Source organism: Notamacropus eugenii, chromosome 5 (assembly GCF_028372415.1).
Source record: "Notamacropus eugenii isolate mMacEug1 chromosome 5, mMacEug1.pri_v2, whole genome shotgun sequence".
Lineage (NCBI taxonomy): Eukaryota > Metazoa > Chordata > Mammalia > Diprotodontia > Macropodidae > Notamacropus > Notamacropus eugenii.
In genome coordinates, this window is record NC_092876.1 from 380656255 (window position 1) to 380682804 (window position 26550).

Genomic DNA, 26550 nt, shown 5'->3' on the forward strand with positions numbered 1-26550 from the left:
ACCTATCAATAACACTTATTGCCTTTCAGCACTACTACGTTAAAATGTGTTAATGAGAAAGGAAGAATTTTTCAGTGACCCATTCTTTCAATCAGAATTCATTCACACCCACTGTGTGATGAGCATCATGCCCTTTTGTTATAAATACTAAGCAGGAAGATATTCTGCTTTGATTTAGGCTGTTGCGACAGGAGTAAACTTTCTCTCTCTCTCTCTCTCTCTCTCTCTCTCTCTCTCTCTCTCTCTCTCTCCTCTCTCTCTATACTTACATATATATATATATGTGTATGTATATATATACATATACACACACACACATATGTGGGTATGTCATAAATAAAGGCAATACTGAACATAGTATACGGTGGGGGAACAATAAGGAAATGGACCTGATTAGAAAGAATTCATGTTGGGAGGGTTAGAGGTAGAATTAGCAGGAACTGAAGTTGTATGAGTCAAGTGGAATCACATTATGGAGAGCTTTGGGTGCCAAACTGAGAAGTTTTTGCTCCTCATGAAATTCTAATGTTCTTTGTCAAAAACAATTTTAGATTTTGATCCACTAGGGCTATAAGAGAGACATTTAAAAGAAACAAGTTGGATTGGCCATTCTGGAATATATGAGTACAAATTGTCCCCACTGTTTACTACCCAGAATTTAACTACTCTATTCACATGATATTGCTTATAAAAACCTTCTAGGTGCCTATTCTTGTACAACTATTTCCTCTACTGTTCAGTCAGATGAAGGAAAGAGAATGCAAAAACAGGATGCACAGTACTTGAACAGTCAGGGTTTGATGATCTCCAAGAAGACATTGAATCTAAAAGCATGGGCCACCTCTATTTGATCTGATAAGCCATGGAGAAATATAGCAGCATAATGAAATAATAATGAGTAATAGCTGAAAATAATAGCTGAAATAGCTGGTGTGTCCTAGTCTTTGTTACTTCAAGGACCATAGAATGCCAATATCGTCCATGAGGTTTTCTTGTCAAAGATACTAGAGTTGTTTGCCATTTCCTTCTCCAGTGGGTTAAGGCAAACAAAGGTTAAGTGCCAAGTATCTGAGGCCACATTTGAACTCAGGTCTTCCTGACTTCCAGCCCTGAGCTGCATTCACTGAGCCATCTAACTGCTTCAGAATAGCTGACAGAAATGTACAAAATGAATTAGGAAGCCAAACTTGGAGATTGAAGGCAGAAAGAACAGGCTAACAATCTGGGTATTGGGACATGAGAGAGTCAAAGGTAATGGCAATGGACTTCAGAAGCATTAGGAGAGGGAAAAAATCTTTTTGAAAATGAATGATAATTCATTGAAGAACAAGGAGGGTTGGTGCCAGCAGCAGATGGCCATAGCTCATAATTGGCCATTTTGAATGCATTCATTTCATATACATTTAAAAACCATATCATTAGTTTACCCTTTAGCTTTTTTCCTCTGAAGGCAGCACAAGTAACACCTATAGTAAAGCTTTGGACTGTTTCTTGTGATGCCAGAGGGAAATAGAAAAAGATTTTATTTAGGTGGAGGAAAAAAGTTTCGAAGACAAAATATATTCATTCTAATTTATGTTATGAAAGATTAAAAACTTTTGACATGATTTAAGAATTCAGTGTTTGGGGGGGGTGTTTCTCCTTTACACAAATCAGGGTTTGAAAAGATTAGAGAATTCACTCTTCTGTATTCTGACTGGATCTTTATATTTTTTGGCTCCAACTGAAAATCTTGAGTAAGAATGTCAGAGAGAGATTAGAAGAGATTTGTTCCATTTTATTACTAAAGATCCAAGTCTTTAATTAAGCTTTTTTTTGAGTTGTTTATTTTGTTTGAAAGATTTATAGGCTGCCATTTTCTCCAAACTTAGTTAAATAGTTTTCTACTTTTACATTTTACATAGGGACATGAGGGGAAGGACCAATGTACACGGGAGTCAAGAAGGGCCATCCAGGAAACCAAGAATATTGATTGTGTTGAGCAGTTATGAAAGAAAACAGGCCAGAGACTGAGAACTAAAGACGTAGAGAATAATGATTTGCATGTGTAATTCAAATGTAGATTTATAGTAACTTAAACTGTACAAAGGGTATCAGTGCTTATTTTGTCAAAAGATGTGATTTTAAGTATGATCTTAATTAGAGACCTAATATAATATATAGTGTCATCTGGAAGCAAGCTCAAAATATAACTAATCCAAATCCAACAGAGGACAAGAATAATGCCAATAATTTAAATTCATAGACAACGTTTGGGATTTATTTTAGTTAAATTTGATGATTATCCTCCTTTCCCATCAAACCTCTCTTCAGAACTACTAATTATAAATAGCAAAATCAGTGACCCAACTAGGTTTAAGTATAAATTTAAATATATGAAATGTTTTCTTCCAAAATAACTAATTATCTGCTCTCTGTCAAATATATATATAACCTCATACTAACAATGTTAAATAGGTCATGTAGAATACTTAGCATATTATCATACTTACCAGCAGTTCTTCTGATACCCTGCTTCTCAAACTTCATTTTTCAAATGTGGCTCTTTCTTTAAATCAAATTGTTTGCTCTTTTTTTAAGTTTAACTTAAATTAAATTAAATCTTAAATTAAAAACAAAATAACTTAAATATTTGGATATTGCTAACTATGACTGTTGCCAGTTAATTGCTGAGAGAATCCAACAGAGATAGAGATACAGAGAGAGATTCTTCTCATAATTCAAGTTTCTGAAAGTGTTGCCATATTGACCAGAACTTTTCTCTCATTACTAAGTAATGTGACATCACAAAGATGACAGGAAGTTTTGAAAGAACAAATATTTTGATTTTACCATCTTAGTATACAGCGTATCCACTAAATTTCTATTCTGATACATTATTATAGCAAAGGAGCAACTTTGAGTTTCCCTGCCTAAAAAGCACAAACTCTAAGTGGGACCCACTGAGTTGAAAAGGCTTCAGATATGGTCCTGGGGACATTCTATCTATTGTCCAAAAAGAAGTCTGTCTAAGTTTCAAGAGGTACATTACTAGAGAGTTAGGTACCAGATGATGGATTTTTGTTTTGTCTTGGTTTTTGGTCCTAGCAACTCCTGAAGACCATTCCCAAAAGTGTAAAGGGATTGTTATTTACATCAGAAGAGGGAAGTACCTATGGTGATGAAATCATGGGTCTTTGAATTATTAGCGGATGCTACAGTGAGTCTCATTCAATTGACTTCAATAGTTGCTATGTTTTACTAGTAATCTCCTTCTAGATTTCCCGGGAGTGAAGATTCACTTTAATGTATCTGTGATCTCATCACCATGGCCACTACCTCTATCAGTTTTGGCAGTTCCTCTATATGACTTTCTCATTTTCTGTGATTCTTGGCCTTGTGCTTCCATAAATCCAAGTGCTTTCTTTTGTACCATCCAAGTGGCTTTCTATTCATATGTCATGAACACCAAAGCACTACTTGGGCTGTTTATTTATCATCCCTCACTTTCAATGTATGACTGGCTCACCTACTTTTCTAATTGTATGTATTATGGCTGATATATATTGTATAGCTTCTCATGTTAAAGGCACATTTGATAGGCCACTTATACCCACTGTGTATAAATAGCCATCAACTCCACAAAAATGAAAAGTGTTGTATCAAAAAAACAAAACCTTTCCTCTGCTAAAGTTTTAGTGTAATATTTGCTTTAATAATAAAACAAAAACACTTGTGGGAGTAATATGGAAAGTCTATAGTAACAGGTTTTATAGGGTATGAATGTTCATTCTGTCTGTGAAAAGCATAGGATAAAAGAGAAAGGTATCTGAAAGATAAGTTCAAAATGTAAAAGAGAATCTTCTAAGAATGATCTGAAGCATTCTTTAAAAGAAATCTGAAAAATTTTCACTTTTAATAGGTATCCTGTAAAAATAAATTAATTAAATCAATAGCATTTTCTACTCATCTGACTTAAATCCAATGATTTATGATTACAAATCAGTTAGGGATGTGGCTGGATTAAAAACCTTGACCAACTAAGTTGCCAGGCCTGACTCTATTGCCAGTTAGTATAGGGAGGTTCATTGTCTGCTAACTTGAGTCATCACCATCCAGAGGCCTGCAGGAAAGTTAAAAATGTTTCACTCTTCTTCGAGGATATTCCCTGGGGACATTGCACAAAGGGATGTTTATACAGAATTGTATAATAATTAACTTGAAATTGACTTGAAATCCTTAATAAGCTCAAAGCTGCTGCAGTGGGCGCTGCATTCTTTCCACAGTACAATTAAGAGCTTCAGAGACATGCTTATATCCATTTAGGTTCCAGGAGAGTGAATTATCAGTTGAATTATTAAGTTACAGTATAAGCCAGCACATTTTTTAATACTCTCTGGGTATTTCTTTTCGGGGAAGGTCGGCATGGTGCTATATTGGCAGCCCATGGGGAATTGAACGGAGATTTTCCATTTATTCACAGAACAAGTACTGTACTCCCAGCTGCAGTGCAAGTTTGCCCACAGTACTCAGCCAGTGTGTTTACACCCTGACCTGGAGGGACCACGCTAAGGGTGAGCGTGCTATTCAGTCTCCATGCTCATTCAATCTTGATTCAGTTAGCTGAGACTGCAAATGGTGATGCCATAGTGGTCTTGGTTCTAATGTGTCTGGCAGCCTATCTTCCTTCTGTGGTAACAAACAAAAAAATCCAAGGGTAGGTCATCCCACCAAAGAAGTGTTTAGTCTGAACATATATGAATCCATCCCAGATAGAGCCAAATTAAAGAAAGGATTAGGCTCCCACACTCTCTAGCAATAACCCTGCTCACTAAAATGTTTCCTCTTTAAACTAGAAAAAAAAAGTATAGGGACTATGAAAGTGATATTCACTAGACTAAAACTTGGAAGTCATTTCCTGTTGCTCCCTGAGACTGAAGTCAAGTTGGACTTCTCAGGGACAGTTTTGCTTCTAAGGAGAGAAGCCAGGCTGTTTTGTTAATTTGATCTTCCAGTCATCTCCAAAGGGGGCACCATTTTCTCACACCCTCTAGGTTTCCTAATTTGGGCATTGGGATACTATGAATCACCTTTTTCTAGATGGATTCATGAACATTCTATGATTAGAGAGAACTGCTTGGATTTGGTTTGGGTGCCTGCATGGAGGTGTTGTTACTACTGCTGAACCATTTCAGTCATTCTCAACTCTTTGTGATTCCATTTGGGGTTTTCTTAGCAGAGATGCTAGAGTGGCTTGCCATTTCCTTCTCCAGCTCATTTTCCTGGTGAGGAAACTGAGGCAAACAGGCTTAAGTGATGTTTTCAAGGTCATATAATGTCTGGATTTGAACTCAGGTTTTCCTGACTCCAGGCCTGGTGCTTTATCCATTGCACCACCTACCTGGTTCCTGCATGGAAGTAATGAGGATCTATTCAAGAATGCTTCTAAGCTGACTCTTAATGCTAAATTGTCCTGGCTGCCAATGTTCCTTTGCTTTGGGTCAGCCAGTTCCTCTGTGTTTTTAATCAACTTCTTGGCTTGTTCATTTTTGTTGTTATTCCCTGGGTTTTTAGACTCAAGGATTTTTTTTTCCCATATCTTATTGCCTTCCATATTTTAACTATACAAGATTTGTGTTCTTCCTTTGCCCTGCCTTTTCACCCAATTTGTATAAGTAACTTTTTTTTTAAAATTCTGGCTTTTTTTTCAGGCAGTTAAAAAAGGAAAGAGCTACTCTACATTTTCACTGCCAGCATGGTTCATAGAATCATATTTTAGAACTTGGAGGAACCATAGAAATCATCACATTCAAAATCCTAGTTTTACAAATGAAGAAAGTGAGCCCCCGCAAATGACATGATTTGCCCAAGATTCCACAGTAAGAAGTACAACTGGGATTAGTAGATCTCCTTACTTCTAGTCCATGTTCTTTCCTTTATCCTTTCTTATATGGAATCCCTAAATTCTCTTTCTTGAATCAATGAAAGTTGATAGAACATCTATATAGGCCACTTCAGGCAAGTTACTATCACCATCTCTGTGCCTCATTTTTCTCATCTGACAAAATGCTAGCCATCATTAATAAAATGACGAATTACCCAGAAACTCTTGAATTTTTCAATCATCACAGGGAAAATAATGCTGATCATATTTATTTGACCACAGGTAGCTGAGAAGAGAAGGCAATATCATAAATATGAAAGTCCTTTTTAAAGTTATTGTAAGTTCTTAACTTCTAGAGAAATCATCCTTTTTGAAGTTTCATATTGAGGCCAATCTAGTGAAATGCCTGCTATGTGCAGAGTCATATGCCAGATGTTGAGGATACAAAGACTAAACAAAAAAAGTACCTGTTCTCAAGGAGCTGTAGTGCCAGTGTGATATTCACAGCGCCTATAGCAGCCATGAATATCCTGGCAGAGTTCAGAATTGTGAAATACCACAGACTCTCTGCATAGAAGACAGAACCAAAACATTTACTCAGACACCAGAAAGCCAAATGCATCATAGTAACAAAGAAATCTATGCATAATAACAATGCAGAAAACAACACCATCCCCAAGCCTTCCTCCTGCTAAGGTTTCCACAAGCCAGCTCCATTAAACAAAATCACAGACAAGCTCTCTCACTCACAGCCAGCTGCCTGCTTTCTCTCTCTCCCTCAATTCTGACTGCCCTCCGACCAGTTCTTCTCTGCTCTCCTCTAGCTCTGCCCCTTCCTGCTCCCCCCCTTCCTGTTCCACCCATTCAGCAAGCTCCTCCCACCACAGGCTCCATGTGATTCAGGCTTTCATTTGACTTAAGCAGGTCACATGGGCCTATTAATGGATGGGAAAGATCTTCCCATTAAGAAGCAAAATTCCATTAATAGTAAGCAAAAATCATTATCAATACAGGAGCTTACATTCTTCTGAGGGACAATATAATACATGGAGAGCATGATGATGGCCAAAGTAATAGCAGCTAGGTGGCACAGTAGATAAAGTGACCTGGTGTCAGGAAGACCTGAGGTCAAATCTGCCCTTAGATACTTACTAGGTGTGTGACCCTGAGCCAGTCATTTAACCTCAGTTTGCCTTGCTTCCCTCATCTGTAAAATAGGAGTAATAATAGTACCTGTATCCCAGAATTATTATGAGGATCAAATCATATAATAATTGTAGAGTGCTTAGCACGGAACCTAGCATATAAGAAGTATATATAAATGTTAACTACTATGATCTTCGGGCAGCTAAGTGGCAGGCACAGTGGACAGAGTGCCAGGCCTACAGTCAGGATGACTCATCTTTCTGAGTTTAAATGTGGACTCAGAGATTTATTAGCTGTGTGACCCTGACAAGTCACTTAACTCTGCCTCAGTTTTCTCATCTGTAAAATGAGCTGGAGAAAGAAATGGCAATCCACCCCAGTATCTTTGCCAAGAAAACACCAAATGGAGTCACAAAGAGTCGGACATGACTAAAATGACTCAACAACATTATCAGCATTATTGTCTAGACTCATGGTAATTCAGTGAAACCTCAGAACAAAACTCTAATAAAGGCTAACCCTTAGCAAACATAACGGTGGTTATCTCTACTGGTAAACTGCATTTGAGTAGGATACACGATAGAGGCAAATTTTTCAGCACTTTGTGCTGGGAAGTCCATCCTACAGATAATCAAAAAGGGCAGAAACAGTAGGACAAAAATAGCAGAAGAGCTGCAAAGGCAATTCACATAAATTGATTTCACAAAACTGATTTTACCATAGGAACACACATTGCCTCCATCTCCACAGCTGCCTATAGATAAGATACACCTGATAGTTTGACCTAGTTTTTTAGCCTATGGAAGTGACAGCAACTCTGTGCATTTCTTTTTATATGATTATCTTTTACAGCTGGGTCCCAATTAATAAAAATAATGAATCCCTTAAAGTGGTTGCATGCATTAAAATTTCTCCTGATTGAAGTTGTAATTATATAAAATATGGCAATTGATTGCATTGCAATGGAAATGTGGTATGAATTTGAATAATGTGACCAATTTAAAAGATTCATTATTTGCACTAATCTGGAGCTAGCAACAGATCCAGATGGGGCCACCATCACTCAGTTACATTGGAAGACTGGCCAGGTGTCAACCCCACTGTCAGTGCTAATTCCTTAGTCATGATCACCATCATCCTGTTCCTGTATGAGTAGTCGGAATATACCCACCACCTGCTTCTAAAGTGTTGGAGTCCTAAGTAATTACTGATAGGTTTCTCAGTGAGAACAAGAGAAGCAACAGATAGAAGATATGCTTAGAGAGAAGGAGGTTCTTGGTGCTTTATCTGTGGCTTCAAAGTTTGGTTTTAGTCACTCAGTTCAAATTTGGCTAATGGCTCTTAAAGTGGTTGAGTAGAGAAGGATGAAGGCTCCAGTGGTGCCTGAGCTTAGAGCATGAGATTGAGGTTAAGAAGCTCTTTTCCAAATTAACTCCCATATTCTTCCAACTGTATGCATAATAGCAAAGAATTACCGAAGGTTAATGGAAGCACTGGGAGAGATGTCAGATTATCATCTAGTGAAGGAGTTCTTAACTATTTTTATGGCATCAACCCCATTGACAATCTGAAGAAGCCTATAGACTCCACCTCAGAATAGATTTAAGTGAATAAAATACAATATGTAGGATAACAAAGGAAACAAATTATATTGAAATATAGCTATCAAAATATTAAGGAAAAACCAAATTCATGAACCCTAGTCCCATATTACAGATAAGGAAACTAAGACCAAAGGAGGTTGAATGACCTACCCAAGGTCTACATATAGTAAGCATCAGAGGCAGGATTTGAACCCAATGCTCTTTCCATTGTATTACCCTACCACCTCAAGAACTTGAAGTCCATGTTTTGAGATATACCCAATGCATGATTGAATCTGTGTTGTCTTACAGTATTTAAAGATTGTGCTTTTTCTAGGTGTGATGATAAGAAAGATGGACTGAAGCAATAAACACACTGTTAGCAGGAATGTCCATTGGGCAAAACATTCCAAGAAGTATGAAGATGTAAAAAAAAAAAATGACCTTACATTCATTGTAACATTATAGTTAACAAAATATTCTGGGACCAGTGTTGTTCAGCATATTCAGGCTCTTATGACTCCATTTGGGGTTTTCCTGGCAAAGATACTGGAATGGTTAGCACTTCCTTCTTTAGCTCATTTTAGAGATGGCAAACAGACTTGCCCAGGGTCACACAGCTAGTGTCTGAAGCTGCCTGGTGCTTTATCTGCTGCACCACCTTGCTTCCTTATTCTTTGGGATACATGATTTCACTTGATCCACACCATAACCAAGTGAAAAGCTAAATTATTCACCCTAAGTAATACATCTGAAACTTGAACCCAGACTTTCAGATTCCGAGTCTAGTACTCTTTCTAGCAATATTTTACATTTCTTACTTGCTTCTGAGATAAGGACTTTCTCTTCAGTAACTGGAAGCATTCCTCCTCAATGGTCCCTCACATTGGAATATAACACATGATAATCAGCTGGGCAAAGGAAATCAAAAGAAGTTTTTGCTGTTAATTAAATGAAGCTCTTGGGGTTTGTTTTTTGTTTGTTTGTTTTTTCCATTTTCAGGAAAGAATCTTAAATTTCTTTCTTTTCCGAAACTCTTCCAAAATCTGGGAAATAACTTAGAATCTTCCTATGGTTCTTTGCTACATAAATCATCCAACAGTTATCAAAGATGGGGAGGGGGGATTTGTGATTCCTGTTTGGGCAGTAAATACCCTTTTAATAGAACATTTTTGGATTCCTCAAAATTTCAGGGATGGGTGAAGTATCTTAAAAAATACTTAGACTAGAGAAGAAAAAAAACCCCCACATATTTTTATTATGGCTAATAAGAATTGCTGACAAGTTGATACTGAAAGGGTCTTCTTGCCAGAGCTGTTTTCCTCCACCTTGAGGTGTTCTGGGTAGTTCAGTATTGCTAGAACATACTATTTACCTTTCTTTTTTCATAATAAAAAAAATGTGTTTTGAAAATCAGACCAAAAAAATTCAAAGAATGACCAAAGGAAATGGAGAATGGGGAGAAACAGGGTTATTTTTGTACTTCTTTATCAACCTGTAATAATTTCCCTTTAAGATGTTATCAGGGACACTGTTTTGAGGAGGGTAGAAAATAACAGATTATTCAAGGTAAGACCTCCTTTGATGTTCTGGAAGTTCTTGGTTTGCTTTTGTTTTGTTTTGTTTTTTTGGTCCAGCTTACATTTTCTCAGTGTTATGTGTGCCGTATTTCCATAATAGATACATGCATATATATTATAGTTCAGGCATGTATATATTGCATAGCTTATGAAAAGCATTCATCTCAAGAAATATGTTTCAGATAAATTTACAAAATGGAACAGAGGGCTGGTCACATGATGGTGACCTATTATTATTGTCAAATATGAAGGAAAAGCAATACACATACACTACATATTTTCACCACACAAAGCTTAGGACAAAACTAATGTGAGTGGTTTTATTAAATTTCAAGTAGAATTGGATGCATATGCATTGTTCTATCTAAATGAGATTTAACGGATTTTAAAACCATTTTTTGTAGTGGGAAAGCTAAGAATTAGTAGCTTTCTAGGGATATAGTGTTAATTTCCATGGGAATTATACTCAAGGCTTTGCTTTAGAAATAGAAAAAAAGAATGGCTTTATCAGTACTTATGCACTACAAAGTGGTTACGATAATATAGGAATTCATTTACTGTTCTCTCTTCTCACTCCCTCCTTGGTTGGTGTTTTATTAAAACATCTGTTGAGTTGTACCGCCCTCTGCTGACCATTACATGAAACAACTTCATTTTCTTCATAGAAAAGTGTTGACATCATCATCTGAAAGGTCTTTTTGTTTCAGCACCTGTGTTCATGCATTACCTTCCCATTGCTGGCATAGCTTTTGTACCGAGCATGATTGCAATTATCGATTATTAACTCTATCTCTAATGATCTCGTCCTGGCAGAAGCCCCCACCTGCTGAGATCAGAGGGTTCCTTTTCCACGGAAGGGAGACATTCATCTACGGACTCCAACAAAGCCTCAAGCGGAGACGTCTCCCCTTATGATAATAACTCCCCAGTGCTGTCTGAACGCTCATTGCTGGCTATGCAAGAAGACATTGTCCTGGGTTCAGAGAAGCTTTACAAGGTGCCTGAACAATATATGTTGGTTGGCCACTTGCAGTCTAAATCGAGGGAAAGTTCTTCTGGACCGTGGGCTGGAAAAGGTATGGTTTGACTCTCAAAAATGCAACCCTCATCAAATCAAATCGGTCCCTTAACCTATGACAGAGATGGTTCTTTTCTTATGTATGTTCTGTTGATTTGACCCACTCAGAGTCCACCAATCCTGCACTCAGACATCTGGAGTCTCACAGTGGACTTTATAAATCCTAAATTTGGGAGTTTGTCAACAGAAATTTGAATGCTATCCAAACTGGACTAGTCTTTAACCTGGGAATGGCTGGAGCCCATGCCAGAGGCAGGTGTGTCAGGAGTCAAGTAGTGGCTTAATTCGTTTCAGAGTGAGGAAAACACTTGCAATTGGAAGTCCTCCTGAGTAGGAAGAGGGCTTAACATGTTGGGGTACAGACCGTGCTTATATACATACTGGGCTGGACTATGTAGCATAATCATTTTTAAGTCTTGAGTTACTGTTCCCATGGATCCTGTGGGAACAGTATTGTTCCAGATCTTGGGGACTGTGATTACTCTGTGAGGTACAGAAACAGAGTTCTGGGATGGGAACAGGAGTACAGTAAAAGGAACAGAGATGGCGAGCATGTCAGAAATGTGATAGATGTTGGCTCTCAAGTCCCTTGGAAATAGGAGTGAACACCTGGTTCAATATACTTTGCCAGAGGGTGAGATCATCCAGAGTGCAGAGGACTATTGCTATGCCAAGCTCAGGGCATAGCCTGCTTTCTGGGCCTTAGTTCTGGGAAACAGAGCACCTCCAAAATATTTTGACAGGTTTAAGTGGCCTAGTTTGTGCTCTACCAGATTGTGTAGGTATCCTTCACCTTCTCACAGTATTCTCTACCTTCCTTCTATTCACATAGAATAGTCTTTCCTTCACTGTAGTCACCGTTTGCTTACTCTCAAGGATAACATATTAGGTATAAGCTCCATGAAGAAATAGACATGTTGAGTTTCAGGTGCCTATAGGACATATATGGGGGCAGCTGGGTGGCACAGTAGGTAGAGTGTTGGACTTGGAGTCAGGATAATTCATCTTCTTGATTTCAAATCTGACCTAAGTTGTTTAACCCTGTTTGCCTCAGTTTCCTCATTTCTAAAATGACCTGGAGAAGAAAATGACAAACCACTCCAGTATTTTTGCCAGGAAACCCTAAATGAGGTCATGAGGAGTTGGAAGTGATTGAAAACAACCAAACAACAAATAGGGCATCCAGAGAAACATGACCAACAGGTAACTGGAGATGTAAAACTGGAGCTCAAGAGAGGGACCAGAATTGGATATGTAAGTTTGGGAGTTATCTATATAGAGATTTTTGGATCTATGGAAGATAATAAGAGCACCAGGAGAAAATGTAGGGAGAGAAGAGGAGAGAGTCAATGACATGTATGGGTGTGTAACATGGATCCACCTGACAGAGGAGATTGAAAAGATCAATTCGATAGGGAGAAAGAGTACCACCATGACAAAGCAGTGTCACAAAAACCCATGGGGTAGAAAGAATAAAGAAGGAACTTTCATAGAGGGAGATCCAAAGCTGAGTGGGTAGTGAAGGTGTATAGAGAGGCTGAAAAGCATCTGGTCCTGGTAGCAAGGGATAAGTGGCAGCAGGGGAGGTGGCAAGATAGTCACATAGTTGGTAAAATGCCTGAGGCAGTATTCAAACTCTGGTCTTCCTGATTCAAGTCCAATACTCGCTTCACTTGTGCCATTTAGCTACCTAATGAAGTTATTAAGTTATTAAGAATTATTCTCTGAAATCTTCACAGTTTGTATATAAATGTTTTGGAGTTTGTTTGGGAGGATTTTTTTTTTTTGTCATAAAAGCCATTTCATCAGAAAGTCGGATATGGTCATTTGTGGATTCCCTGAAAATTAGCAAATTCTCAAGTGTTTGGAGTTCTTCTGAGGGCTGTTAAAAAAAAAAAAAACACTACCAGCTGTGACTGATTTTTTTTTTTTTTTACTGTAAACTGATCTCACAGCACTTATGTTTGTGCTACTAAGTGGCACTTGACATTGTTTTTTTTACTGATGAAATCACAGGCACCTTGCCATAAATGTATGAGGATGCTTTGTTTCCCCAATTTTGTCACCTTTGCGAAGGCAAGAGTCATGTCTTAAAAGTTCTTTGTATCTTCCATGGTACCTGGTGCTTTGTGTAATGTGAGTTCTTTATAAATAGTTTTGATTAATTGACTGAATCAGTTCATATTATAACATAAAACATCATATTTCATTAACTTTTCTTTAGATGTGTCAGAGGAGCCCTTCAATATTTGGGGAACCTGGCATTCAACATTAAAAAGTGGATCCAAAAGCCCAGGAATGACAGGTACAGTGCTATTTTTAAAATATTATTTTCGTAAATCTTACGGGGACATATTGATTGCCTTGAGCGGGATGGGGAGAGAGGGTTGCTGTTGATTTACTTCTAGTCTATCTGAGTTCGGTGGTAATTTAGAAGTTGTTTCTTGAGACATGTAGTGCTACTTCAATGGCTCTGTGAGCTTAAATATAAAGATGCTCCCTCTAGTGGTGGAAATCATAATCCAACCTCATAATTGCCTTTCGAACACATACTACAAAGAATGACCCAACATACTGGAAGTCTTCATCTCTTGGAAGCCTTTTTGGATTCCAGGGAAGCATTGGAAGTGTCTGTTACAGATATCCACTAGATATGTCAGTTTTTATTCAAAAAGGGTTTGGGGTTTTTTTTTCCTTTTGGTGCCTTTTGTTTTTATGTCATCAAGCTTTTTTTTTTTTAATACCGATTATACTCCAGGTACTGTTTTAAGTGCTGAAAGTCACAGTCATGTCTGAATATAATGCCCCCTCCCCACTACACCCCTGACATTGAACCCTCCCTTGGAACAAAGAACAACTAAGTCAAACCAATTGACAGTTAACACATGTGATTGTTTACTCTGGCACTTAAGTCATTATTGGTAATATGTTACATTACCAACATTTTGTTAATGTGCTACTTCTATCCACAAGACATCTCTCCATCAATGGAGAAGATGCTTTATCCAGTTGGTATGGAATACTTCTAGAACTCTGATCCTTTTCTCACCTCATCTTTCAGTTGTTATCAGGCTCTAAAAATGCTGATTTCTGAAAATGTCCTTGTACTTTTTGCCGTCATGGTACTTTGAGAAGGAAAGTCTCCCTTGTCCCTCCCCAAAAGGAAAATAGAGGCACAGAGACATCAGGTCACTTCCAAAGCTTTATGCCCAGATCCAGTTGTCCTGAGAAGTGGATTTGCCCTCATTTTGAGGAAGAAAACAGGAAGATAAATAGGAAGACAAATACTGCAGCTGCTATAGTAACTCTTCTCAGTGTGAATAGTTTGTTTTAGCTTCTGGCCCTCTTCTAACAGGGTTCATCGATAACAAGTCTCTCCCATAGATTGTAAGTTCCTTTAAATAAAAGGGACATACTCCTATATTCTTCATAGCACATGTACATACCACTATGTACAATGTGGACATTCAGAAAGATAAACTAGAAATGATAGATAGATATGATAGGTAGATATGATAGGTAGAAATGATTATTAATTACCAGTAATAATAAATATGTACATAGTGTTTTAAGGTTGCCAAAGCACTTGACACATTATATTTTCACAAGCCTGTCAGGTAGGTGCCAGTATTTTTCCTGTTTCACAGATGAGGAGAAAGTCTAAGAAGGGGTAAATGACTTGCCAGCTGTCACTCTGATATTGTGTCTGAGGCAGTTTTCGATCCCAAGTCTTTTTGACTACAAACTCAGAATTATATATATTATGCCATCTTGCTGCCTAAGATAATCAACAAATGTGAATGTTGTCCTTTTAGTTCTATTTGGGTTTTTTTTATTCTATTTTGGTTCTGTTTGTTTCTGTTCTTTGGTTTGGGGCTGTGTGACCCTGGACAAGTCACATAACCATGTTTTACCTGAGTTCTTCATCTATAAAATGAGCTGGAGAAGGAAATGGTAAGCCACTCCAGTATTTTTGCCAACAGAGCAAATGACATGGGTCATGACATGGGTCATGAAGAGTAGGATGTGACTGAAATGACTGAACAACAACAAAATCTTTCTTTGGGTAACAACAATCCATTACTAGCATTCTTGTTTAACGGGGTTGAAAGTGGGTGGGGAAAAGGGCAGATGACGCATAACACTGCTTCAGTAACTATATTTTCATATCCTTCTCCTTCCTATTCTGACTTCCAGGCTCCTATGGAGACATTTATGAAAGCAGCTTCCTTCGTCCAGGGCGGTGCTCCCTTTCCCAGGGGAATCTCTCCCTGAACTGCCCACGCTGGCAGGGTGGTTCCGCAGAACTGGACAGTGGGAAGCAGATCATCCAAAGGACTCAGACTGCAGCCACCATCCCAGAGTGTAAGCCCCACGCTCCGGTATCTCGAGTTTGCAGCACACCCCAGATTCAAGGAAGCAGGCTGGGCTCAGAACAATCTCATTCGAGATCTGAGCAGTACTTGACTTTGAGTAGTGCAGAAGACCTCAGTGAGAGTGACTTGGATGTGACATGGCTGCAAAACAGGGCCAAGTCTCTGTATCTGAGAGTAGCAGAGAGTAGCAGAAATGAACAGAGGCCTCCGCCTCCCTATCCTGGCCCAGGGAAGCAAGTTTCAGCACCATCTCAGCAGCCCACCGAGAAACCCTTGTGGAGACTTCGGAGGCCGGAGGAAAGTTCAGAGACTGCTGCAAAGGAGGAAGGACAAATGACTGTCTCCACTGACAATTCGGATCTTGGTCAGGAGAATCAGGACACAGCGAAAAAACTGGGCAATGCTTATTCCATCGAAGCCAGTGATCAGAACAGTAAAAACTTGGCAAATCCGGACTGGCATGATTGGCAGAGGGAGCGATGGCAAATTTGGGAGCTCCTATCTGCTGATAATCCAGATGCCCTCCCTGAAACTCTAGTATGACCACTCCTCACACCCATATCCCCCTTCCCCTCCAAAAAATACACACACACATACACACAAACTGCCATGAATGTCCGCTCTTCCCTCCAGTAGGAAAAAAGAAAGAAAAATGATGCTGTTGGACAATCAGGTGAATTCTTATTCTTCTTGTTTTTACACCAACTAAAGTTCATGTAAATGTTTTTTTTAAAGTCAACACTATTTTCACTTTAAGATTTTAATAGCACTGTCAAATGTCCATTTACAAATAAATTTCTGTTGCATAGCCAGCATTTAAGGAAGAAAAAATGGAATGAAACTATCTATTTTAACAATTGTGCCCACATTGGCTGTGTGTAAGATAAAAATTTATTGCTTTGGTGTAGCTGAATGTATTTATATGTCTGCAGTTTTGATGATTGTATATTCTGTAATGGGTTATGTATGATAATCATATATGATATGTTCACAAACCGAAAACAAAAGGAACAATTCAGACTATATTTTGTTTTTGTTTTTTAATCACTGCACTTATGTTATAAGCATTGAAATTCTATAGAGTGTGCACAAGCAGGTTTCTGTGCTTTTAAATATACATTTGTAAATGGAGGAAAGCCCTTTTGTCACTGCCTGAGAAAAACACTAAACTTAGAGAGACAGGAAAAGCCGTATTTTTTATAATAATAGTAATGTGATAGGGGGAAAAAATGTAGTTACCACATAACTTTTTTTCATATAAAAATGCTTGTGAGCAAAATTTTAAAATTGATACATTATAAAAATATTTTTTTAGATTTCATTAGAAGCTGTTCAGCTAATCAATCAGGAGTAAGGCCGTGCCTAACAGATGGAAGAATAATTCAAAAGCCCTTCTCCCCAATCTACGCTAAGTACAATTTTATATAAACAGTATATATAATATATTATATATTTATAATGTATGATTTTTATATATTTTTCAAAACAACAAACTGGAATCCAACTCTGAAAATTTTAAAGCCTAAATTAAGATATGCAAATTACAATTGAATGTGGCTTTTCCTTTTACCCCACATGCATTCAGTATTAAAAATAAATAAATAGGTAAATGCAGTGCTTAGGGTATTAAAATTATGTTTGGACAAAAATCCAACTTTGCATATACATGACACCAAAGACTGAGGAAACATTTTCTTCAGTGATTTTAGGCTGCTTTGTGAACTATAGTAATACTATATAGTGTTATAGTATACGTTTGGTGTTTTTCAAGTAACTGCAAAATCATTTCATGGCCAGCAGATGGCAATTTACTTCAGTGTTTTAAGAAATTTTTCACTTGATAAGGGAAAGTGTATTATATATAAAAAAAAATTTTTTCTAAACCATGCTAGTCTTAATTTTAATGAAGATGATGACTTTTTCAGTGATGTTGTCTTTAAGTTCTATGTGCCATATTTGAATAAAGAGCTAAGCAAACCATACATTCTCTGGCATCAGATATCATTGAAAATTCATAAAAGAAGTTGGAATATTATGTCTGGAAGATGTTCATGCAAATCCAACATAGAACATATGTGTGAAGTTATTGGGAAATACCTAAAAAGAAAAAAATCTTAGATTATTTAAGGACAAGTGTTTCTTCCCATGTTTTGTCAGAAGAGAGAGACAATAGCAATGAAAGTATTACCAAGGAAAAATCATGCTTTGGTCACTTTCTACCAACCTAAAAAGAATTCAAATGTAGCCTGAAAGACAGATAGACTGTGGGGCTTTTTCATCCAAGTAGTAGCCTAAGGAAATTAAAACAGGCTTATCAACAGAAGGTTAGTCCCTAGGGGAGGAATTTGGGGCACTGTAGAAAACTCAGAAAGACCATGGGAAGGAAAGGCAAAGCTCACTGGGGCTTTCATTCTTTTGAAGGACTGCCCTCATAGGTGATCTCTACACACACCCACACACACACACGCACACACATGCACACACACATGCACATGCATACACATATACACCATTGTTTTTCAGGACTTTATTACACAATGGAATCATGGATCTGGAATAAAACATAATATGTAGATTTGTATGTAATATATACATGTATGTATATATTACATATAATATATGCCTTATGTATGTAATATACAGGTATATATTACATATAATATATTATACCTAATATATATAATATATATATAGTATTGTGTACATGTGCATTATATGTGTGCATGGATATCCAGAGCTCTGGATCACCACATGGTTCTTATAAATCACATCTACCAATTCTATGAATAGTCAAGGATATGGTTTAGCCCTATTGATTTAGAATCATTGAGGATAGCAAGATGCTTTCTATCTGGGTCACTAATCTCAGATTTCTATTCTGTTCAGTCGTTCCCAGGTGAAAAATTTCTCATCATTTCCTCAATTACTTGAGACTGTTATTGAATTCCCTTTTAACCATTTTCCCCATCCTTTCTAGTCTGAGGAGTATTCTTGGTAGAGAAAACAAAAGCAAAGGTGTCAGAAGTTTGGTCTCCTAATTCCAGGTCCAGTGCTCTTTTCTCTGTATCTCATTACCTCTATATTCTCAAACCTTCACGTCCCAAATGATAGTATCAGTCTGAGTACTTGATTTTCAGGAAGGAAGAAGAGATTAAGAAATGGGAGGAGCAGAGACATAGAAGGGAAACCAGGAGAATGTGGTACCACCATTTAGAAGAACAAAGAACTTTAAAGCCTAGAGTAGTCAACAGGGTCATTTAGAGCAAGAAAATAAAATATAAAAACAAATAAATAAATAAATGTGTGAATAAAAAAGAATGAGAATGAGGAAGGGGATATTGAGTTTGATGATTAGAAAGTTATTGATGACCTTTTAGAAGGTATTTGAAGCAGATACTGGGGATGTGAATTTATACCTATCTACACTCAGTAAACTAATTGGCTAATTGAGCATAATCTCCCTCATTTCTTGCTGTGTATATCTGCACTCTGTAGCCTCTTTTCTTTAATTTTTAAATTATCATTTTATTTTTAATTTACGTTTTGTTTTTATCTTATATCACCTTGATTTCCAAATATATCCCTCCTCCCAGAAAGATAGAAGTAACCTCTTTTCAAAACAACAGTAGGTGATATTTGCAAAGCATTTCAAAATATATTACTTCATTTGGTCCTTGCAATGACCCTGTGAGGTCAGTGCTAAAATTGCCTGTAATCACACAGATGGTGTGAGAGGAAGAAATCAAACTTATGTTTTTCTGACTTTGAATCCATCATATTACTCACTAGGCAGGAGCAATAGATAAAATGCTGGGTCTGGGTCAGGAAAAACCCAAATCCAATTCCAGATGCTTGCTAGGTATGTGACCCTGGTCAAGTCACTTAACCTCTTTCTGCCTCAGTATCCTCATCTGCATAGTGAGGACAATAACAACACCTACCTCCCAGTATTGTTGTGAGGATAAAATATTTGTATTGTAGGCACTATGCGAATGTTAAAGCACTATGTAAACGCTAGCTATTATAACCTTTTCTCTACACATTCTTAGAGAGACCTTAAAGATGATTTCGCATACCCTATCATGCCCAAGGAGTTCAGCAGCTCTGCAATACTTCAAAAAGCTCACAAATGACAAGAAAACATGAAAACTTAAAAGACTGTAAAAGATGGATCTGTGATTTCAGCATTATAGGTATTTCTTCTATGGGCAAGGATTATATTCCATACCTGTGATGTACTGGAAGCCTTTCTTTACATCTTATGGCACTTTCTTGGTACTAAGCCTTTGGGCAGGCATCTTGCATTATACCCATATGACCACCCATTTCCTTTTCCAGGTATACATTTCCTTTATGATAAATATCCTTCAGTCAATTCTTGCACATAGGCAATCACTGAAAGGATGCTGAAGCATACTTGTACCCACTCTCTCTCTCTCACTCTCCTTTTTGAATTAACTAGAATTTTGCTTCCTCAGAGATTGCAATGTTCTAAGACTTGTGGCCATATAACATCACTAAGATAACATTAGAGAAGAAGGAGGAGGAGGAGGAGAAGGAGAAGGAGGAGAAGAAGCAGGAGAAGGAAGAGGAAGAGAAGAAGAAGGAGAAGGAGGAGACGGAGACAAAGACAAAGAAGACGAAGAAGATGAAGAAGATAACGAAGACGACGAAGAAGAAGACGACGATGAAGAAGAAGATGAAGAAGAAGAGGAAAAAGACAAAGAGCATTTAATATCATCCAGGATTTCTGTTACAAATCATGCCAGAAATAGTTTGTTCTTTAATTTATTCTATTGAATGGGGAAGGGGGTGAGGAAAGGCAGGACTCAGCTAAGGAGCACTGGACTTGGAATCAGAAAAACTCATCTTTGTGAGTTCAAATCTAGCCTCAGAGGCTTACTGTGTGATCCTGGACAAGTCCTTTAACCCTGTTTGTCTCAGTTTCTTATCTGTAAAATGAGCTGGAGAAGGAAATAGAAACTACTCCAGTATCTTTGCCAAGAAAATCCCAAACAGAGTCAGGAAGAGTTGGAAATGACTGAACAACAACATATGATGTAACAAGCTATTGAATTTTTATGATATCCATTCATGCCGGGTCTCACTAGTGTTGATCCATGAACAAAGAGCCAGATATACCACAGTGATGTCAGGTATAAATATTTAGCCATAAATATTATTTCCATAGAAATAGATAGGAGTAGTTAGTAATGGTATGATGGGTCCAGATCTTAATTTATCCTAATAGTTATCTTGGCAGCTGTTAACATACCCTTTTTAACACAGGTTCAAGAAAATAACCTCATGTTTTAAAATTGTTTTATATGTGAAATGTGCTCAACTAAGGAAATACTAAAACTTAGTTGGCCACTTGCGTTGAGTCAAAAGGAGAAATTTTAATAAGTCAGAATCTTAAAAGTATGATTGAATACTCTTCAAGAAGGAGAAAACATTATAAAAATCCATGAAAGACTGAATCAACGAGTGACCTGGTCCTTGAGACCAGGAAACTGCTCTGTTTTTGTCTTTGTATCATCAGTGCACGGGACAAGCCTTGCACCTAACAAGTGCTTGACAAATGCATAATTTATTTAATTTGATTGATGAAACCATCATAGTTTTGATTTTTATCATGTTTCAAGGTTTTAGAAAAAGTTTTGCTCACAACAACCCTATTTACCTATTTCACCACATAATTGTCACCTCTTCAAAAATTTTTTTCAGTTTTTTTCAGTCCAAAAATGGGTTTATAGCCTTTCATTATGTAATCATTGTACGGTATAATTCTGTTTATTACATCACTTAAAAGGTAACAGAGCAGTAATGTATTCACCAGTGGATACACATGGATACACATAATGGTTGCATCCCACTTTTTGGCAAAAATATTGTCAAAATCTGTGACAATTATGTAGGTGGTTAAGTATGAATGGCTTCATTTTGCAGATGAGGACACTGAAGTTGTCACTTGCCCAAGCCAGGATTCAAACCCAGGTCTCCTAACTCCAAGTTCAGTGATCATTTCACTGGATCCCACAAACAACACAATAATGTTTGAAAACAAGGGTATCTGAAGGACTTCATCATCTATGGAAAAGGTGCTTAACTTGGTTAGGAACCCCCAAGGATTCGTGGATAAATTTCAGGTTGGGGGTAGGGGTAGAGTCTGTGATCTTGGATGGAAAAAACTAACTTCTCATTGAAATCTTAACATATCATTTAATTATTAACTTAAAAAATTGTTTTTGTAACCCAGAATAGATGAGATATCACAAACATCTCTTTCTGATAGATTACATTGTTTCTGATACAAAGTTAAAGAGTTAGAGTATCCAAGTTCACTGCGACCCCCAGAGCATCCCAGATATGTGGTGCAATCAGATTTTAATAACTATCTTTCCTATTGGCCTAATATTGAATAAAATATGATGAAATTCCATGGAGCACTGCTCTCAGTCTTAGGTGGTATTTATGGTCTGGGACTGAGGGGTAGGGGAGATTTTCAGGAAAAAAACATGTTTCCCAAGAGCCAAGTTATGCATAGAATGGAGCAATGGAGAAGACAGGGACATCAAGAGGAAAGACAATTTCAGGATGAAACTTTTCCTACCCCACAACAACCACAAAGAGGACAGCAGCAATCTAACCTCTTAAGGTCTCTGTGACTAGAGGAAACCATCACCTCCACAGTTGTAGCTCCATTAATTTCCTGCCTAGTCTCATGGCATGTGTGCCCAGAAGTCTAATAGATCCCATTTAAAATAGACTAGGTGGTTCATTGGTGTGTGTCCAGAGACCAGTTATATATTCTGAACAGAAATGGGAATGATTCCATTGTGAGGGAAAGTAATGGTACAGTTGGCAATATCACAAACCTAGTTGGAACCAGTTCAAGAAAAGTAGATTGGGAATATAATGGCTGTGACTACTTTGATGTAATAAGAACAATATCTTTCTACCAACTCCTCCATTTTACCTCTTTACACATATACTTTTGGGATTTTGATTAGCCCAGGGTGGAGGGTAGGGGGGAACGCTCAAGCTCTGCTTACTTTAATGTAATTTTCTGATTGCTTCTGTGTTGATGTGACTTCTTCATTACCTAGGGGCATAAAAAGTGTTGCCCTCATTCACCTTCCAATTTGCTGAATCACTATACCCTGCTCTACTAAACAGACACATGGAAATATGGTGGGTTGCATTTACTGAAATTAAGTGCCACTATATCCTTGTTGCACATCCTTACTGTGTTAGAACCAAGTAAATCTTCTGTCAATTATTCAACGACCTACAAGAACCACATTCAATTCTAACATCAAATCTCAAGGTGCTGGCAAGAGGCCTTCCCCTAATGTCTAATGTAGGGAGGGGTATGAATGATAAATTCCTTCTCCTGAATCTGAAGCCATTCACGAGTGGGGCAGAAAAGTGGGGGATCATTAAGGCAGAATGTTCTTTGTACTGTCAGATAGGGATATAGTAATAGGCAGTTTTGCTTATGATTTTCTTTATTATAAACAATGGTCCAATTTAGATGTAGGAAGTGTTCCCCCACCCCCGCCACACACACAACAAGTGACTATGATTCTTTTTAAATGAAAAAAGACATTAATAAAATGTTTTGTTTTGTTTTAATTCCTACTTTATGAGTTAGGGATGACCACTCAAACTCAACTATTTCACATACATGAAGTAGTACTTAGAAGTTGCAGGGCTACCAGAAAATCAAAGGCATAAGGAGGGGTAGCAACATGATCTTAGCAACAAGTGAGTCACTTTGGGATCAACTCCATTTGGGTTATACAGTTTTTTAGACCTTTGATTACATCTTTTGATCAGCCTGACCTTTGATCACATCAGTGTGTCTTGTGTTTTCAGATCCTGACATTCCTGGACTGCCAATGGGTCTTAAACATACTTCCTACCTATTTGCTACTTGATTCAGATCCATGGCCTCAGGGAATCTTTGGCTGGTTCCTGGACCCTTGCCAAAGATCCTATAATCCTTGCAATCTGCTGGAAGGGCCAGGGAGATGATGTATGACTGTGGTGTCAAAATCAAATAAAAACAGTCGCCCCTAAATCATGCCTCAGGATTCCTGCAGTCACATATTAACTTAGAAAAACACTTTACTATGTTCAATTTTAAAAATATTTTCCAGTTACATTTTAATCTGGTCCTATGCTGATTACAGACAGGGTCCACACTGACACCTCTGAAATAGGATACTATTCATTTTTACTCAAGTTCCCTCCAAAATCATGAAAAAAGGACAAATTAAAGCACATTGCACAGTTCCTTAAAGAAAATAATTTCATTTATTCAAAGAAGGACTTCACAGAACTTATTCTTTTGGGAAGTATGTTACGGAGAAGATCATAGAAAGGCCATTTGTTTTTGTTTTTTTCTCCTCTGTCCTCCTTAGTACACAAAGGAAAGGAAAAAAACTTGCCAACTTGACAATAAGGAGGCCAGATCCCCCTGTGAGAACACAGATAGCTTCAAATGGAAGTATGTGGCCCCTTTGACTCTGCCTTCTGGCAACTTGCCAGAAGAATTACCATGGCTGTTAGGGTACAATGACCAAAATTCCCCAGAGCAGTATTAAGGAAACATTCAGGACTGACAGCCCCAGGAATTAGAAGAATTATGTTTGTCTTGTTGAGACAACCCTGTGTCAATTTTTTTGGCATTTTTAGAAGGGTTGCGATAAAGTTTAAGTAACAGGGGGAGAAGAACACAAGCATCTTCAGTTAAAGGGACTGATTACAGGCAAGGATCTTTCTATTTCCAGGGTGTTTACAAAGAACTTTACAAAAGAGGAATACACATTCTGTAATAAAGGTTCTCTGTGTCTGACACCATCTGTTTGAACTGATTTAATCAGTCTTGCCCTTTTGTCATCAGCCACCGAGTGGAATACATTAGGAGGAGTGGTATAAAAAAAAAACAAAACAAAGTTTTCTCAGGCAACTCTATACAGAGAATCATAATATCATAGAAAGGTAGAACTGGAAACTAGAAGCAATGGACTTCTAAAACTTTAGAGGACAAATCAATTGGCAGCCATGGCAACATCAAGATATGCAAAGTAAATCCAGTGAGTGGTGTTGATCTTTGTGTCTGTAGAGGTAGGTACTTAAAAAGACAGGTGTTACTTACATAGGGTATTCTCCTCAGGCCTTGGAGGGGTTCCCAATCAATTCACTAATGTATAATTTAAACATTCTGGTTGTGGATCTCCATGAGGGTGGCAGAGTGTAAGCTTCAGACTTTAACTCCTACCAAATTTAACACATTTTTGAGTGCCTTATGTTCAAAATCTCAAATCTGATCAGAATTTATACTGATAGGGAAGCCATACATTGAAAATTACTTTTTCTACAATGCCCTGGCTACTGTGGAAGCCTTTTGGTTTCTGGTTGGGTAGGTCCAGATGTAGCTTCTGTTCTTCTAATCCCCTTCTAGACAATGCTTTCTTGGGCTTTGTGCAGAATTGGTTATCGTTCAGTACAATCCTCTGTTGGGAAGCTCTGTCTTCTGCATGAAGGGGTCCTCTAAGAAATTGGGCTTTTATCCCCAGATGCCTTGATTCTTTCTCTTGGTTTATGTCATTATTTGTAGGTCTTCAATCATCCGTGGATTACCTGAGAAGGGAAAATTGGTAGAGTGCTACATTTGCTTCCACTGATGGCTTACCCTTCAGCTGTGCTTTATTGTACTTAGTTCCCAAATCTTCTTTACTACCTTACTCATTAACCACAAATCCCCTTTACCGAAAGATATCATGATAGACTTGGTCACATGAGCCCATGAGATGTGGCATCTTTACCTACATTTGTCTTCCTTCAGGGCTAATTAGCCCTTGCCTGAATCTCTTCAAGGCTTACCAGTCACTCATACTAAGAATTAAGTTTAGTAATTTATGTGCAACAGTTTACTTAAGCCAAGTTTGTGAATGGGATGAGGTGTTTCACTATCACAGGTGCTTACTGGAAAGTGCAATAAACTTCACTGTCCTGGTATAAATTGGCTCCAAGCCCTCAAGGGTGGGTGTTAAACAAAGGACTTGTGTGTGTCTGCATATTTCTCATCCCAATGAGATTCAAATAATAGCAAAGCATTTGGAGCAGATTGCTCCCATTTCTCTTTCATGCTTTTAATAATCCTCAATCATGTGCTCAAGGGTGAAATCCCGGAAAGACTTTGAAGTAATGACCGAGTTCTTCAAAAAATTGTCAGTAGTAGTCACTGGATCCTCAAAATATCTTCAACTCTTGAAAATGCTTGGGGTATGTCCAAGTGACAAGCACTTCTGTCTTCTCAGAATCAATATTCACTCCTTGTTACATACTATGTGACCAATATAATTTATAGAGATTCTGCATAACTGCCATGAGTCACTGTCAACTTTATCAGTTTCTACTCTATTCTAATGGCTTTAAATAGTCTCTCATCAGGCTCCTCCAACATCTTTCCAAATAGGACAACATTTTTTTAAAGACAAGATTATCCACATTACAATCTATTCATGTACCGTACCATTTTTTTTCCCTATGAGCTACTCAAATTGACAGGTCCAAGAATTACTTTGAAGTATACATCCAAACTTTCATGTTAGAATAATTCATTGAGAGGAGGGAAGTTTTCCTTCTTTTTATTCATACTCCTAATGCCTAGGCCTGGTTCATAGTAGGGATTTAATATTCTTAATTACTCAACTATTCTGTTTCATTGGTGATTTCTATTTTTAACTGGTATGCAATATTTTTGATGATTAGTCTTTATAATACACTTTGAGATAAGGTCATACTGAAATTCTCTAAGCATGAAGCATGACTTCTGAACCTACTGCGTCCATTCCTTGTTCTATACCCAGGCATGTGATTTGAACTGGATTCAATCTTGGGGAATCTGGCC

General features: G+C 37.7%; 1 protein-coding gene across 4 annotated transcripts in view; it reads left to right on the plus strand.

Moving 5' to 3' along the window:
- Positions 1-17608, plus strand: part of ARHGAP6 (Rho GTPase activating protein 6) — a 660040-nt gene extending 642432 nt beyond the window's left edge. For all 4 annotated transcript variants that reach the window (XM_072614378.1, XM_072614379.1, XM_072614381.1 and 1 more), the window contains exons 11-13: positions 10986-11248; positions 13475-13555; positions 15448-17608. In XM_072614378.1, the coding sequence (XP_072470479.1) occupies positions 10986-11248; positions 13475-13555; positions 15448-16169 (1066 nt within the window). In that variant the 3' untranslated portion in view covers positions 16170-17608. The remainder of the gene's footprint in view (positions 1-10985; positions 11249-13474; positions 13556-15447) is intronic.
- The last annotated feature ends 8942 nt before the right edge of the window (positions 17609-26550 follow it).